The sequence below is a fragment of the Quercus robur genome, chromosome 2 (assembly GCF_932294415.1).
Source record: "Quercus robur chromosome 2, dhQueRobu3.1, whole genome shotgun sequence".
NCBI lineage: Eukaryota > Viridiplantae > Streptophyta > Magnoliopsida > Fagales > Fagaceae > Quercus > Quercus robur.
The window spans coordinates 4,858,030-4,874,651 of NC_065535.1; the positions used below are offsets into that span (position 1 = coordinate 4,858,030).

The 16,622-nt window shown below is 34.0% G+C and overlaps 1 protein-coding gene across 6 annotated transcripts; it reads right to left on the reverse strand.

The window, feature by feature from the left end:
* Positions 1–6,299: 6,299 nt before the first annotated feature.
* On the reverse strand, positions 6,300–15,266 carry LOC126710580 (uncharacterized). 6 transcript variants are annotated; one of them, XM_050411131.1, is made up of 12 exons: positions 15,098–15,266; positions 14,971–15,001; positions 14,820–14,877; positions 14,488–14,573; positions 12,981–13,832; positions 12,724–12,902; positions 12,304–12,473; positions 11,092–11,323; positions 9,057–9,192; positions 7,932–8,026; positions 7,706–7,829; positions 6,300–6,641 (listed from the first exon to the last, which is right to left on the reverse strand). In XM_050411131.1, exons 1-12 carry the CDS (start codon positions 15,166–15,168, stop codon positions 6,558–6,560), a joined length of 2,118 nt encoding a protein of 705 aa, XP_050267088.1. In that variant the 5' UTR covers positions 15,169–15,266; the 3' UTR covers positions 6,300–6,557. The 6 variants fall into 6 exon arrangements, 5 of the variants coding, with proteins under 5 accessions (XP_050267088.1, XP_050267079.1, XP_050267071.1 ...); XM_050411122.1 differs by having other exon boundaries at positions 12,724–13,829; XM_050411114.1 differs by having other exon boundaries at positions 12,724–13,832.
* Between the last annotated feature and the right edge of the window lie 1,356 nt (positions 15,267–16,622).

A 16,622-nucleotide genomic window follows, 5' to 3' on the forward strand; every position in this document is an offset into this window, starting at 1 on the left:
ATTCACTACTTTCACTTCATTAGAAATTATTGTATATTTTCATAATATCATAAATACGTACTCTCTCCTCTCACATGAATAGTTACTCTCATTAATCAAATTTATGGTGGAATCTACCATTTATGTGAGAGGGATGAGTACGCATTTATGGTACTCCGGGAGTACTTAATAAATTTCCTCACTTCCTAGACAAACCATATTTTCACCTAGCTTTTTCTCAATCAATATATATAAGGGAAATGCTAACTTGTGCCCTTAGGATACTGGTTAAGAATCCAGTTAAAGAAAATTTTTATGGAAAAAAAAAATTAATGTTTTGACAACTTTTTTCATTTTCCATAAAAATGATGTTAAAACTTTTCTAAAATAGATTGTTAGCATGACCCTATATATAAATATAAACAAAAAGGTCGGATGGAAGTTACACAACTCAATAACTTATTATAAAATTCATATTTTAAAAATCTCACCATTAAATTATATGTTCTTAAAATTCATGTTAATTTTCATGTCAATTGGATATTATTTATCATTTGATTCATAAACTCATCTTTCATGCATTATTTTAAACTACAAAAATTTGAATTAAAACAATTAATTGATGATATGACTATTAATCTTTGATCATCTTGAAATTTTGCAAGTATAGAAAATATACAAATGTAGGGGTGATAGGCCCAGGAGCCCATATCTATGTATATATTAGGCCCCTAGCCCCAATCCGAGGACGTTAGGTAATCCGAAGACGGGTAAAACACTTTCATAGGAATCCATGTTAATAGGTGAAGAAGTGAAGTCCGATCAAAACCGTCCAAGAGGGTGGTCCGAGGAGGAGTGCGTCCTCGGCTGAGCAAAACCGAGGTCAGAGGGTGTGGACTGCTATTAAGAGTAATGTTTCGGATCATTCCATGGATGAGGATAAGTATCAGAAGAGAACAAGTTAGAGGAAAGCTACGAAATATTTAAAAAGAAAGCTGCTACCACCACATTAAATGCTCTGCAGCTAACTCGATGGCCGCATTAATTAGGAAGTGATACTTGAACAGTAACTTTCAGTCTTACAGCTGCTACCCAAAAACTTTAGGAAAATGCTAATAGGACAAGGATCAATACCAACAATCTAATCTACACGTAGACGGTGGAGATGAAAGGAGAAGATAATATAAAATGGAAAAGAAACCCTAAGAGAGGGGGATCAAGAAATAAAAAGAAAAACACTGTAACAATCAAGAATGAAACTTGTAATCTAACTTGAGAGAAATATATAAAAACTGATCTCCTAAGATTGTACTGAGGACAATTTTATTTAGAATAAACCAGTCTATCTTCAATTTTTTGTCATCTAAATCCACTTTACTTCTTATCTGATTCATTAAAACCCAGTTTTCCAACCCACTCTCTACAAATTCATTGTATTGGGTTTTTTGGGTCTAAGTTCATTTATCATTTAAGCTAGGAACTCAAATTGCGTCTTTACAACGAATATAACAGTAATTTTGTCAAAATTCACATTCAATTAAAAAATATTGAGTGGTGTAATATTACTTAAAGTTACACCAAGTGTAATCTGAACCCACCAAGTAATGGATTCCAACTAGTCTAACGATAAAAGAGTAATCATCGAAAACGGATGCCATAAATTAAAACACTCTACAAAAAATTAAAGCAAAATATACATTTTTACCGAACAAAATTCAATTTTTTTAAATAATAGTGCGCCAATCAGTCATTCATATATTCATAAGGCACCTATGTATTGTTTCTGTCCCCTGCGGGAACAGAAGAAATGTGACTGTATCTTTTTGTCCCCATAACCGGTGCCACTGGACCTGGTCGTCCTTTTTGTTAATTGACTCTCTTTGTCACGTCTATGCATTGATTTTTTTAGATATATAAACTTAATATAAAGTTTCGGAAATATATGTTAAAGGGCAAAAATTAAGTATGGTTGCTAAACATTGTGTCATAAGTTTTTTAATCAAATTTGGTCATGTAGTTATATATTGTACAAAGATAATATTCGTTGTGATTTATTGAATAATGAAAGACAATCACAATAAAACAAAAAATGAATAATGCTATTACAAAACAAAAACAATACCCGCCACTCAAATGATGTTGTAATCGATTCAGTACTATCATCTTGAATGATTCTTCCATTCCATAACAAAAAATCACTGGTGTCCAATCTACCAAGTTAGGTAATATTAAAGGAATCCCATAAAAGCATTCTATCAATAGCATTTCATCCTTGTTCATTTACTTGGAATTGAACTATTCCTCACAGAAAACGTCCAATATGTACTTCAATCAAGGATCACATATATCGGTGATTGAGATTGACTCATCACAGGGGGAAAAAATGTAAAGAAAAGTAATAAACAAGTCCTCGAGGAAGGAGCTCTCTGGCTTTTTTGTCAACAACATATTCAATCGGTGGCAGATAACAGATGGTGAACCTGGGCTCAAGCCGGACAAACCGGGTTTTGTAGCAAACGAATAATAAAATAAAATAAAAAATTCTTTAATTATATAAAAATCTCAAACTAGATGGAAATTGGAAAGTTCTAAATCTATATAGCACTGGACAATGGTGGCTCATATAGCATGAATTTAAAAACTTGAAGATAACACGTGAAGAAAGTGATAAAACACTTGGGTAAGAACAAGCAAAGCTGGCCTGACTCATTTGGTAATATATATATATATATGAGATGAGAGCATTAACTATGCCAAATAGAGTCTGTCTTTTACCTCACTCAGTCACTCGTGAGTCGTGACCTAACACTGTGCAACCCCTCAAGGCTTCCCAAGTTGCGATAAGAGTAAAGAGCTTTCTATTTGGTTGAGCTTAGGCGATGCCCCATTCCTCGAATGGTCACTTTCCTTTGATCATCAACTCACATCAAGGTCTACTTAAAAAAGTAATGACAACACAAAATTAAGGTCAAGTTGGGATGTAATGGGAGGTTCAACTGTCAATTCAATTATTCAATTCTCTTCCTAAATTCATTTTGATAGAATAATAACAAAACCAAGTTCATTCAAGCTGGGATGCAAATCAATAATCATGTAATGGGATGTCCAAAATGTCAATTCAATTATAAGCTTTTGATAGTGTCAAGTTGGGATGCAAGTCATGCAATGGGATGTTCAAATGTCAATTCAATTATATGCTTTTTATAGTGTACATTTCGAGACCATATATTTTTTGGTAAATTTTTTTTTAGAGATAATTTCAAAACGTCCATTTTTTATGATTACTCTTTTTTATCAAATTAAGACATCAATTGATTTTTTTTGGTATAGATGGAGATCAAATCCCGTAACTCTTATCAAAAGATAGTGTTTATCAAAATATATATTTTTGTGGGTTTTATGTTAAATGTGTAACAAAAAAGACTAAAAACTAGCAAAAAAAAACTAGTTAAATTAAATTAAAAAATGAAAATGAAAAATTGATAAAAACTAAAAATTAACAAACACTTTGTAAATTTAATTTTGGCGAAAACACCATTTTGGTCCTTACATTTTAGGGTTACAATCAATTTAGTCCCTACATTTTTGTAGCAATCAATTTGGTTCCTGTTATTTTTAGTTTGCAGTTAATTTGGTCCCTACCGTTAACTTACTAATGGAAAATGCCTACATGGTAAACAGTGTGCACTGTTGGCACACTTTAAGCTTAGTGACAACTAAAATAATAATATTACATGCCACATCATTTGGAAAAAAAAATTAATTTATCAGTTTTAAAGAAACAAAAAAGAAAAAAAAAATCAGATGTAGGAAGAACATGAACCCAGAAAAATCCAACCAAAATCCACTTCCAGCATATTCTTCAAGCAAATCAAAAAATAAAACCAAACAAATATAAAAAATGGTTAACAATAGAGCACTGAGATAGTTTTCTTCCTTACAGCACCTTAGCCAAAACGAAAAACACAATTGACAGTACAGTGATAGCAAAATAGAGAGAACCCATGTAGGTCGAAAAACCTTTCTCTCATTTCTTTTGTTCTTGGTTCTTTGAACAATTGAGAGATTTGTGTGCTTGAGCAATACAAAAAAAATCTCATCTCTTCTTTCTAAGCCTTTGCTTCTTAACCAAGTGCCAACTGCCAAGTGCTCGATACAGTACTCATTGTATTAACCCACTTATGTCAATCCCACTATGAACATTTGTGAAGTTGAAACCACAAAGCCAAATCTTTCGTGAGGTTAACCATTTGATATTTGTTTGATCTTATTTTTGGATTTGCTTAAAAAATATGCTGGAAGTGGATTTGGGTTGGATTTTTTCTAGGTTCACCTTCTTCCCAGATCTTAATTTCTTTCTTCTTCTTTTTTTTTTTTTTTTTTTTTTTTTTTTTTTTGTTTCTTTAAAAGTGATAAATTAATTTTTTTCCAAATGATGTGGCCTATAATATTATTATTTTAGTTGCTACATAAGCTTAAAGTGTACCAACAGAGCACGCTGTTTGTCACGTAGACATTTTTCGTTAGAGATTTAACGGTAAAACCAAATTGACAGCAAATTGAAAATAACAAGAACCATATTGATTTCTATGAAAATATAGAAATTAAATTGACTATAACCCTAAAATATAAAAACCAAAATGGTGTTTTCCCTTTTAATTTTTCATTAAGAGTGTGGATTCCAGTTAGCTCAACTGGTAAAGTCTCTGATGGTTGTATAAGAGATATGGGGTTCAAACTCATATGTTGAAACTCTTTAAAAAAAAAAAAATTCATTAAGAGTGTTAGGTGCAGATGTTAATTAGAAAATTACGTGATTTGCACTTTCAACTATAAAATAAAATAATTATTTTAAACCCAAAATAAAATTAAATTAAATACAAACAACAGAGGATGTATTATGCTAAATCCGGTACAAGGAAAAGGCAGCACCGTTAATGGGGAAGCTTTCATGATTTAGAAACATGACACTCCGACATACATAAATAAATAAAAAGTAGTATAATAAAGCTTTCAGCTGCAGGTTGTTTTGTAGTTATTATGGCATTCAAATCAGTACAATTTTTGTTCTGACAAGGATATTTATGTGCTGGTCCAACTAAAAGGCCCTTTCCTCTTCAATATTCATGGAAGTTCTAAGCAAGTTGATACGTAGCAATCTCACAACCAAATGCACGAAGCCTTCCTTCTTTCAGATTTTTTTTGTATTCAATGCTCGACCTATAACCCTTTTTTTTTTTTTGCTAAATCGACCTATAACCCTTAAATACAACTAGCATATTCCATTGCCAACTGGGAAGCATACATGTCCATCTCTAGAAATTTTAAGAAATTTAGGAAAGTCCGTTGTCAAGTATCTTACTTTATTTGTTAATGAACTATTTTAAGAAAATTTTAATATAATTTCTATAGAAAATATAAATTTTGTAAAAAAAAATACAGTTACTTTTTCATTTTTATAAAAAATTCCTGAAATATATTACATAAAGTCATAAACCAACGTCAATAGGGGATCTATTAAACAGTTGGCAGGAGAGTGCAGGACCACATGACCATTCTCATTCTCTAGTTGTATAGTATAATAAACCATTGGACCATTGCCTTGAGCTAATTAGTTCGGATATCAACATCTTTAAAGTTTAAACTCTTAAATATTAATGAATAGTGACTCATCTTGAGCTCTCTCCTTACCAAGACGTCAATAAATCCATCGGCATAAGTGGAACGAAAAATGCAAACATTTATGAAGCCAACATTCACAAGTCCTAACAAAACAAGACCTTACACCCACAAGCACACGTGTTGAGGGAGCCAGAGAGAGGTGTACACTTTGATTGTTCTTCATAAACAACTACAATAATCCAACAACCTTCATTATTATATGGCTTTAGGGAGCAACAACTCGAGAACCAATTGATTCAATTCTTTGAACCCTTTAATAGTCAATAGTTCATTTGATTCGTTAAACTCCTAAAGAAAAAAAAAAAGGCCACCCTCCTACTTCAATGGGTGGCTGCGTAACCAAACTCAACTACATGTTTCAATGACGCATTTACTAATTTGAAAGGAAAATATATCGTAGAAAAACCTCCTCGTTGCCGAACTAACCATTAATTCCTATGATCCACAATCTACCCAATAAGGACACTAAGGGTCAGTTTGGATGGAGGGGAAGAGAAAAGGAGTAGAGTCCTTTTCTGTACTACCTCTTACCATAATCTACAGGGTATCGTAGTCTTCCCGTACCAGGAGAAGACTCGCCTGATTGACTTGTTATTTTATTCTGTTGGTGACCATATTTTGTTACAACCCAATGTTAGTTTATAGGAAAAATAACATTTCTTTAATTTATATGGAAAATATCTTTCCAACACTGGCTAATATTGCACTACATAATCTATCAAATGTCCAAAGTCAGTCCGTAGAGTAATTTACAAAATTGTACAAACGCTGTAGAATAACTTACAAAATTGTACATACGCCATGGCTACAACTAGATAGCCACTTTAACAGGTGCTCCATGTCCATATAATATGGAGTTCAGCTACCATCTGATCTCACCACCGGTGCATCAGTGATCAGGCTGATTTACTGTCAACTGCTGAAGTATTGAAGTAAGCAGTTATTGCCTTCAACTTGCCATTTAAATAGTTCTTTTCAACCTGGGACCATGGACCTTGGCCATTAGTAATGAAAATATAAAAAGTAGTAAGTGAAAAAAAAAAAAAATTGCACAATGAGCTGGTCCTGAAAATATCAACAAACCAAACAACAAACATTGAAAGTCCATATTAAATTGTATTCCAGGCTGTCAGTGAGAATGGGGCAAGACTGTAAAAAGATGCCAGTAAATTCTCTTACTAATTCTATGGCAGTATTACTAGACACAATTTAGTCCCAATTTTTCATTTTACCATCAGCTTTACAGCACAATGTAACATATAATAATTCTTTCTGGATAACTAACAGATATAAATATTAGAAACAGGACACTTTTTGGACACGATTCATTCTTAATGGAAACTAAAGGTCCAAAGCCAATTTCGAGAAGACAGAAAGTTGATCCATCACCGTTCATTAACAAAGACTCTAAAGAATGAAAATTTCCATCTTAAAGGTGCTAGCTACCCCAGCTAGAAATGTTTCTCAGTGGGTACCAAAGACAACAGCTCAAAGCCTGCCTTCACTGAGGACAGATGTTAAAGGGATAGGAGAGCACTAACACCACTACGTAGTCAAGAGGCCTAATTGGCATCCAATGGACCAAAATAATGCCATTTCATAAAATCTTAGAATTAATCTTAGCATTTTTTAGTTATTACTAAAGGATGAAATATAACCCTAAAAGCTACATGAAGCCTGAAATGCAATTAAGAAATGCTGCAATCACAAACATCCAATTGAAACCATGGGCCAATGATCATATCTTAAATTGACTTTAACAATGGAGGAAAGAGTGAAACATCTACCAAATATTAAACTTAGTGTCTGTTTGGCAAATATTATTTTTGCCAACTTATTTTACTATTCAACATATTTTTACTACTATTCATGAGTCCCATTACACTTTTTGGTACTATTCATGGATCCCACTATACTATTTCAGCTAACTTTTACCTTTATTTACAGTACTTTCCGCAAAAAAATTTCAATTTCAGCAAAATAAGCAGACCCCAAACGAACACTTAGAAAAAGCTCACCAAATAAACAAAATTAAGAGATGTACCTCTAGTGCCCATGGAGGATGAGCAGATAAACACAACTCTGCCAATTGGTTGAGATCAACATTTCTTGGGAGAAACATGACTAGTCTGGAAGCAATTTCCTTTGCAGTATTAAAGAGAGAATATCTGCACAAGTACATATCAGAGCAGCATGATGTTAACACCAGCCTTCAGAAGGGAAAAAAGAAAATTTTAATATAATGCCCAACTTAGAAAGGAAATCCTCACCCATCACGTGGCTTTAGCATTGTCTTGATGTCATATGTCTTCACTTTAGTATAATCAGGTCCCCCCCAAGGCGGTGATAGAAAAACTGTGTCTGCCTGCAGCACCAAAGCACACTTGCTGAATACAATCAGAATATCAAAGAAAATAATTACAACATCAACAAAGCAGTAGTCCCAAATTTTTGAGGTCAGCTATGGCTTCTCAACAAATTAGTCAAGGTCAGCCATGTCTATTCTTTTCCTCCATTCTATTCTATATGTAGTCATACACACATGCATAAATAAATACATCTTAAATTTGCGCATCATACAGAATAGTAAATGTTTACCATTTCATCGTAAAGTTTAAACATTGTAACAGAATAATATCTGGGATAGCTACCCAACTAAAGAAGTTTTAAATCAACACAACATTATTTTGAAAACAAATAAAAGAAATGTAATTTTTTTCACAGCTTATGAGGGGGGATGCTACTTAAAGATAATTTTTTGCACCACTTACTGTTCCAGCCAGATCTGTTCGACTATGAGCCCACCAGGCAAATAACAGACTAAAATCAGAATATTTTCTATTGAAGGACCCTTGAACATGAAAGATACTAGAATTAATCAGTATGAGGGATTCTGATTGAAGGACACCTTTCAAAACAAACATTTAAACAAGTCCATGCCAATACCAATTGGTTGTAGAAATATTCCCATTGTACAAAACAGCAGAATTGCTTGAAACTTCTCAACATCACATCTTAAAGGCTGATCCTCAACATATACAAATGTTAATGCTCTTAATCTAAGGCACCAATTCTTTACTTTCACTAAACGGTCCATTTATAGACTAATGTAATACTTTTGGGGTACTTAATGTTCTTCATAACAACAAAGCCTTCAACAACATTAATGATAACCTAACATCACCATTGCTCCTCCCTAACAACAAATAACTATCATAGAACTATTGAATTTTTTTTTTTTTTTTTAATTTATTCTAGATTATATCTCTTTATAACCAACTTAAAATTGAGAGGAAATAGAAAATGTACCAACTCAAAGCATCATGCAATTTCCACCACTCTGCAGGACATCAAACACGGTCACATGTTATTATGTTAAGAAACCAATTCAATACCTTCAGTTTGGGTGCCAAACTGAAAAAGTCTCCATTTATGAAATCAATGCGGTCATCAACTCCATAGATAGCAGCATTGTGATGTGCATAATCAATCTTATTTTCATCAATATCAATTGCAATCACATGTTTGCTCCTGAAAATTGACAAATACAAGGGCAAGCATAAATAATCAAATATATGGTGCAAGAACATATTGGGAAAAAGAGCCATGAAGTTCCACCTGATCCCTGCACATGTATCATGAATAAAAACGAATAGGGTAGATGAAACCTGAATTTATAGAGGTACTTAAAATTAGTTAACATGGGTAAAAACACCAAACACCAATAGTTTCACAATATTCAAAGAGGAACACTTGGGGTAACAAAAATAAGAAGTAGAAAAGGCACCACCAAACCAGAATAATTCAAAAAAATAGAGTAAATAAGGGGAAAAAATCAATAAAGTTTACGCGTGTAATAAAGACATCCACTGTTTTTATAAGTAAAAAATTTAATAAAGAAATGAAACAAGAATAAAGACGTCCATTTTTATCCACTTAAAAAAATACACTTCAACTATACTAAATGTCTTACTAAAGGGTAAAAGCATGAGGTCTGTGGTCTGAATACTGGCCCTGTTGGCTTCTGTTTATCATATATGGCAGCAGAGGAATGCATAGATTCATTGTGGAAGGATTAAAACAGAGTAAAGGATTTTGCAGATCAGATGGGAAGTTATGAACAGGGTGGGAGCAAAAGGAGGCTTTTGCACCCTATTTTTAATAGGGCCCTTTCTTGTACCTGGGATATTTCAGTGTTAAAGCATTCAGTAATTTTATCTTGTGTTAAGGTTTGATGGGATAGCTACAGCTCTCAGCGGCTCAGCTGCAGTTCTCAAAGCTAACTTCATTTTTTCATTCAGGAAAAGGTCCAATCAAGCTTCAGCATGATGCATACACAGGAACTGCAATGGAAGTCAATGCAGATCTCAATTCAATCCTAAGATTCAGTAAATTACCTTTTCATCCGTACTATTTAGGATTGTTAGTTGACAACCCTTACCTCACTTGCAGTCTTGGAAGCTTAAATTCAATTCTGAAGGTCAAAGATTAATCAAGTTTCAGTAGAAAGCTTCAATCAAATGTTTACTTGGTGACTGTAACGGACAATTTTCCTCTTTTTTTTGGATAACGTAGGGAACCTTTCTAAAGAAGAGCCCTTCGGACTCGCCTTTAGCCAGACTTACAGGCAACTGACCCTACTTGCCAAAAGGACAAGTTTCATTTATTATTGACAAGCAATCAAAAAGTCAAGAGGAAATCAAAGATAGCATGATGGAAACATGAAAGCATCAAAAAGAAGGTGACTCATATCTTATATTTGACTGTGACCCCTTTGATAACATGAAGCATCTGGAGAAATCAAATCATCAAATAGAGATTTTCAACTTTCAGACAGTTACTAAATCGGCAATAGCATAGTTTATTAAATTTCATCACAGGTTTTTTTTTTCTTTTTATCATTTTGATTGGTAGTTTACACACATACACAGAGGATTTTGAGCTCATTACCTCACCCTCCTCTCCATTTCACAGGGGGAAGAGGCGCTATTTGAGCTAGTGGTCATTAGAAAATTTCATCACAAAGTTGAATGGCAAGTTTAACATATTGGAATTTTGTTTTTTGATAAGTATATATTGGAATATCTACAAAGAACAAGAACTAACGTGGAAGACAAAGGTATACATTCTGAGATGTGCACCTTAATCTCCCCGCAACAATAACAATCATTTAACAGAGAAAAGAAAGAAAAAAATCACACCCAACACTGCAGGACATCACAGCTATAAAAGCATGTATAAGATGAACTTACAAAACACTAATTAATAATAGCTTTTAGCTTAAGGATTTTCAAGAACAAACACACCACTTGAAATTTCAAAGACTAAGAAGTGAAACTTGGTAGAGAATTATAAAAACCCTCAGGTTTACTCAATACAATGGAGTCATGACAAAATAAAATCACAAAAATGGAGTCACATCAAACTCACCTTTGAGCAAATTGGATGGCATTCCCACCAACTCCAGTAAAACAGTCAACTATGATGCCACTGCCACAACGAGATGCATGATGCCTAGCTATAGACTCTGGAGTGACAGAAAACCATCCTTCTTCATCCATTTTTATACCATTATCAAATCTGGAAAAAAGTAGGTACCTCTGCCACCAGTACTTGGCAATATCAGCAGAAAATTCTCCAGGAATTCCTTGAAATTGAAGCTCTGCATTATGCAATTGGTTTATCACAATTTAACCAAATGTTGATGATATTTTGAAGTAACAGAAACTACTATCAACAATAACAGCACAAAGAAGTTAACTATCTTGGCAAAAAGAACAAGCACACTGAACACATACAAAGTGGAAGTACACCATATTATCCTTCAATGTGGATAGGCCAATATTACAGGCATGAGCACCAACCATATGAGCAACAGTCCTATGTTTGGGAGATCATGATGGAAGGACAGTAGGGAATGAATAGGCATATTCTTTTAAGACATGTTTGGTGCAGAATAAAATCTGTTTATTTTTATATATAAAAAATGCATGATCAAATTACACAAAATCATCATTATAGGTTACATTTTTTTCCTTTCTTGCTTCATACCTTAAATTACAGTAAAACGATAAAGATCATTAGCATCTATGCACTTCATTCTTTGAAGATGTATGAGTCATTCTTGTGATTGAGATTAAAACTATTAAGTCTAGAAGTAACACAGGGATCATTAGTTGAGGGAAACACAGACTCATGCTAACATAAGGGTGAATTTGGGAGGCGAGAAGAACAGAACAATGCGATAAAAGGATTCCACCTATACAATTTTCAGCAGAATCAGCAAAAATTAAGCTGGCAGCACAGCTGCACCACCTTGATCCAATTAGTCAGTCTATCATGACACCTTCAACCAAAAATTTACCAGGGATGGTATGAATCATAAAAAAATCACCACGTAGATCAAGGGGCAAAAGGTCTAATTAAAATTGAATATGTATACACTTAAAGTTACAGGGACCAGAAGGTAACAACTAGCTTGTTGAGGCCTCATGTCCTCCTATCAAAGATGGAGGAGAGAAAAAATCTTCACCAAAATATTGTGTTTAACAGATGGGAGGCTGCTGCCTCCCCTTGTGTAGCCCCAAACCCATTACCTCAAATGATCCACACACACACACGCAGGAAAATTATTTCACAAACCTTCATCATCATTGGAAACATTTCTTTGTCTTCGTGTTCTTCTCACTTTCTTTTTTTTCTTTTTCATGACGAGGGCATCATGGGTATCTATCTTATCTGTTACAGTGTCAAAATTTCCCAAAGGCATATAACCAGACTCAGAAACTACTTCAGTAATTGTATTGTTCAAGCTGCAAAACAAGATTACATGTTAGAAGAGCAAGCAGGCAAAGCATTTTATATAAAAGCTGAAACAGACACAACCATGACCAAGCTTTTATATTCTACCTGCTAATATCAAAAACTTGAAAGGCTTCATCATCTTCATGATTTACATCACAAGAGATAATTTTATTACATTTATCAGGGAGATTAACACAAGCATATATACAGAATTTAATGAATATATATAGAAACACACACTAATGGAAAACAAAATACCTGTCAATATGCTCCAGGGCATTTGGTAACAAACACAATGTATTTACATCAATGCAACTTCCATTAATCTCATAAAGCTCATCTGTATGCTCAAGACTTCTACTCACAGTAGTTACATCCACACAAGACATAGAGTTGTCTGCACCATGTCCATTCCCCACTGAGAGCTCATCGGGTGGCTGACACCCTAATTTACCGTTACTTATGGATTCCTCAAATGAGTCAATTTTAGTTTGCAGAGTACACAAATCAGTTACCTCTACAACAGGGCAAACATCCATTTCAGTTGCTTCAGTAGACTCTTCGTTCGACTTGTTGTTAATGTCACCATATTCTAGATGTTCCATGCCTGGGGGCGGGTTCCATGTTGAAGAATATGTTTTGATATTATAAAAATAGTTTCTCTTATAAAAGGAGTCCCAAAACACCGTCCAGTCCCCAAGATCGTCATTGCATTCAAAGCTGTCGGTTCTATCATGGTCAAGCATTTTTGACAAAGGGGTATATACAACTGAATCAGGGACAAATGACTGCTCGGTGCCATTATCATTTGAATTTTTCTCATGTTCTATATCATGGTAAGCAGCTGATAAACATTCTAAACGTTCATACTCCAGTAATCTTCCATCACAGTGTTTCTTATCATGGTCAAAACTAGCATCTGGCAAAGGGTTTACAGCAGGAGGTCCAGTATCCAAGTTAGTCAAATTAGCTGAATTTTTCACGTCATCCTTGAACACAGTAGAACCGTGTACAGAGTCACAATCCTGGCAATCATTAGACACAATGTCGGATCTTCCAACAAAAACTTGTTCCTTGTCAGCTTCACCAGTGATCCCAGTTGAACTTGCTAAATTATCTCCTCCACCAGAGGGGCATTGGGATATTTTGGCATCCACTGCAACATCATAATTAGATGATTCACTTTGGCCCAGCATTGACATAGAACATAAAGAACTGCTTGTATTATCATGAAATATAGTAGGAGATACAATCTCCCCCTCACTCACTTTGGATAATTCAAGTGCATCATCCTCGATATCTTGATGGCTTTTAGAATGCTTCATGCGTGTACCCTTTCTTTTGCCTGTACCCATTCCATTCCACTTCTGCCAAAAAAAGTTTCATTATCACATACAATAAGAGTGATGAGGCAGCCTCTAACAATTCCTTGACCAAGTGCAAATAAGTTTCCTTATTTCATTTCATACTCAAATGGTTAGATGACATAAGGAAACATGATTAAGAAATCTAAAAGCATAACAGGTTATACTTTGATTGTAATCATTGGATAGTCTCAATTTCCATATTGTAATAATTTCTTGAGTAATTTATGACTTCCACAGATAGAACATAAGCTCCATCTTAAAGATAGGACCACTTATCTGACTGTTTTTCTAGTTGCTCTCTTCATATGAAAGGCAAGGGTCATTCCCCCACCATTAACTAATCCTTCATCACCTCTTAGAGGAAAAAGAATCTCAATAAGTCAAAGGACACAAAAAATTTCAAAGTACTTGTTTTAAGTGGTGTCCGTAGTAGGCTCGTGTGAAAGTAATGTTAGCTCCAATCACAACTTGCCACGTTAGCAAGTTGTGAAAAAGGTTGTGTCCCTAGCATTGCTCAAAGAATTTAAGGTATGTTTGGACCCCAGATTGTGTGGACCAAACAGATTAACCGCACTCGAATGCATCAAATGAAATGTAACAGACACAAACAAAACAAGACATTAACCATAACACAATAGACGTCGTGTAAACCCACCTCCTTGTTTGTGTGGAACGAAAGAGGCAGCCCCAATGCGTTCATCCGTTCACTCAGCTCCGTTTCTTCCGGCAAAATGCCATAATCTGACACAACCCCAAAATCAAACAACATTTGTTAGAATTACGGCTAAATCATTAAATTCACAGTTTCCTAATAGCTTAAGCTTTTAAAAGAATCAGTAATCCTTCCACATAGAAACTTTAAACGCCTCTTTTAAAACGTAACATGAACATAGTCATAGTCATAGTAAAACGTGATACACACGTATGTATTTAGCAGAATAAGTCAGTAACACATGAAATAATTCAAGAATTATGAGAAGAACTTGCCAGTAGCTGTGGAAAGAATATTTGACTCGTTGTTGTTATCATCATCTTCAGCTGATTTCTGATATTTCAACGAAGAATCAAATAATTTTCAAATAATAATAAATCAAGAAATAAATTATTTAAAAGACGCATCAGTAATTTATGGACTTACAGTTACAAAGCGTCTAGTAACACCATCGTCCCTGCAAAAACAAATTGAAAACGTGTTATTCCACGTTGCTCAAACCCCTAATTTGTGTGTGTGTGTGTGTGAGAGAGAGAGAGAGAGAGAGAGAGACCAGAGAAAGACTTGGGTGAGCTTGAAGAGAGAACCGAGGGCTTTGATAGCGAGGCCTTCGGATTCGTCCATTTTGAAGAAGAAGAAGAAGAAGAAAGGAAAATATTTGGACTGGATTTGACAACTCAAATTTGCGTTGTTTTCAAGTTTCTGTTTCCGTCGAACTGAAAAGAGAAAATCTGCTTTATAGCAACGCAGCCGCTATGGCTAAAACGACACGGTTTTGTAAGCTTACTACTGTTACGCGCCCTTGTAAAATATAAATTAAAAAAATCCCAAAAAGGCAAAAACAGAAAAATCTTTTTATATATATACACGTTTCGGGATAATATTTTAAGATTCTCGAGAATGTTTAAAAATTCTCATGTTTAGTTTCAAATTACGTTAAGGAATCATATGGTTAGGGGAATCTGGATTTCTCCTTTAAACCCCTCTCAGTAAGAATGTGGATTATCTTTAAAACATGTGAATATTCAGATTCCCAAGTTTGAAAGAAATTATATTTTTTATAAATTTACAATTTTAACTATTTTTCTTTATCATTTAAGCAATTAAAATAAAATATAAAACAAATCATCAATATCTTTTCTCTTGTCTTATAGACCTAAACGTTGTCAGGCTATTTTGTTATGAATTAAGCTCTTTTAAAAATTATTATTAAGAATAAAGCATTTAAGAATTTAAATAGTTATTTTTGTATTGTATTTGTCATTTTAAAATGTTAGGCTATAGTTTTAATGAATTTGTTATAATTAATAGTTTATATTTTTTTTTTCATTATTTATTTAGAGGAATATTTTAAAAAAAAAAAAAAACTTGATAGTTCACATTCAAATTTAAAGATAGAATGGGAAAAATAAATAATTCATTTAAAATTCCTAAGAATAAACCAAACATTATCATCTTACATTCCTAAAAATCTTAAGAGATTTCCAATGAAACCAAACATAGGAATAACTACATTTCTAGGCATCCAGATTTAGGGATGGCAATTTTTGTACGACCCACAGGTACCTAGCCCAGTTTGATAAAAAATAGGGTCAGGTTTGGGTTAAAAAAAAAATCTGAAGTGGGTCGGGGTTTTTTCCAAAACCTAGCCTGAACCCGAACCCGACCCGATTATATATGTATAGTGTTAAGGGTTGGATTGATGAGGTGATAGTAGCTAAATTCGAGGTTAGCTAGGCCTCCTGGGATGAATGCAGGAATGGGAAGAAGAATTGAATAAAAAAGAATATTGAGTTTTACTGAATTGATGCCCCTCATGGTTACATGCCTCTCCTCCTTATACCCCAATTCCCTTTGGTAACTAACTGCACATAGTTGTGCTTACAGCTGTGTAACTAACTCACACCCCAGCTGTCCTAGCTGTCACAACTAACTCCACTAACCCTTACACCTGATTCGGGTACAAGCATCCCTATAGTCTTATTGTAGTTCCTACATACTTACCTTTGCTATTTTAGCTAATTAGGTACCTTAGCAAACAGCCAAGCACTTAACCAATTAAAATAGCAATGGTCATT

What these genes read in the sequence shown, in the direction of transcription:
- LOC126710580 (XM_050411114.1), bottom strand. Translation starts at nt 15,168, where the DNA reads ATGGACGAATCCGAAGGCCTCGCTATCAAAGCCCTCGGTTCTCTCTTC. An exon ending in TGTTTCCAATGATGATGAAG is followed by an intron (nt 11,324 to 12,303) that starts GTTTGTGAAATA and finishes TGCATAATGCAG; the next exon opens with AGCTTCAATTTCAAGGAATT. An exon ending in GTTTGGCACCCAAACTGAAG is followed by an intron (nt 8,027 to 9,056) that starts GTATTGAATTGG and finishes TTGGTGCTGCAG; the next exon opens with GCAGACACAGTTTTTCTATC.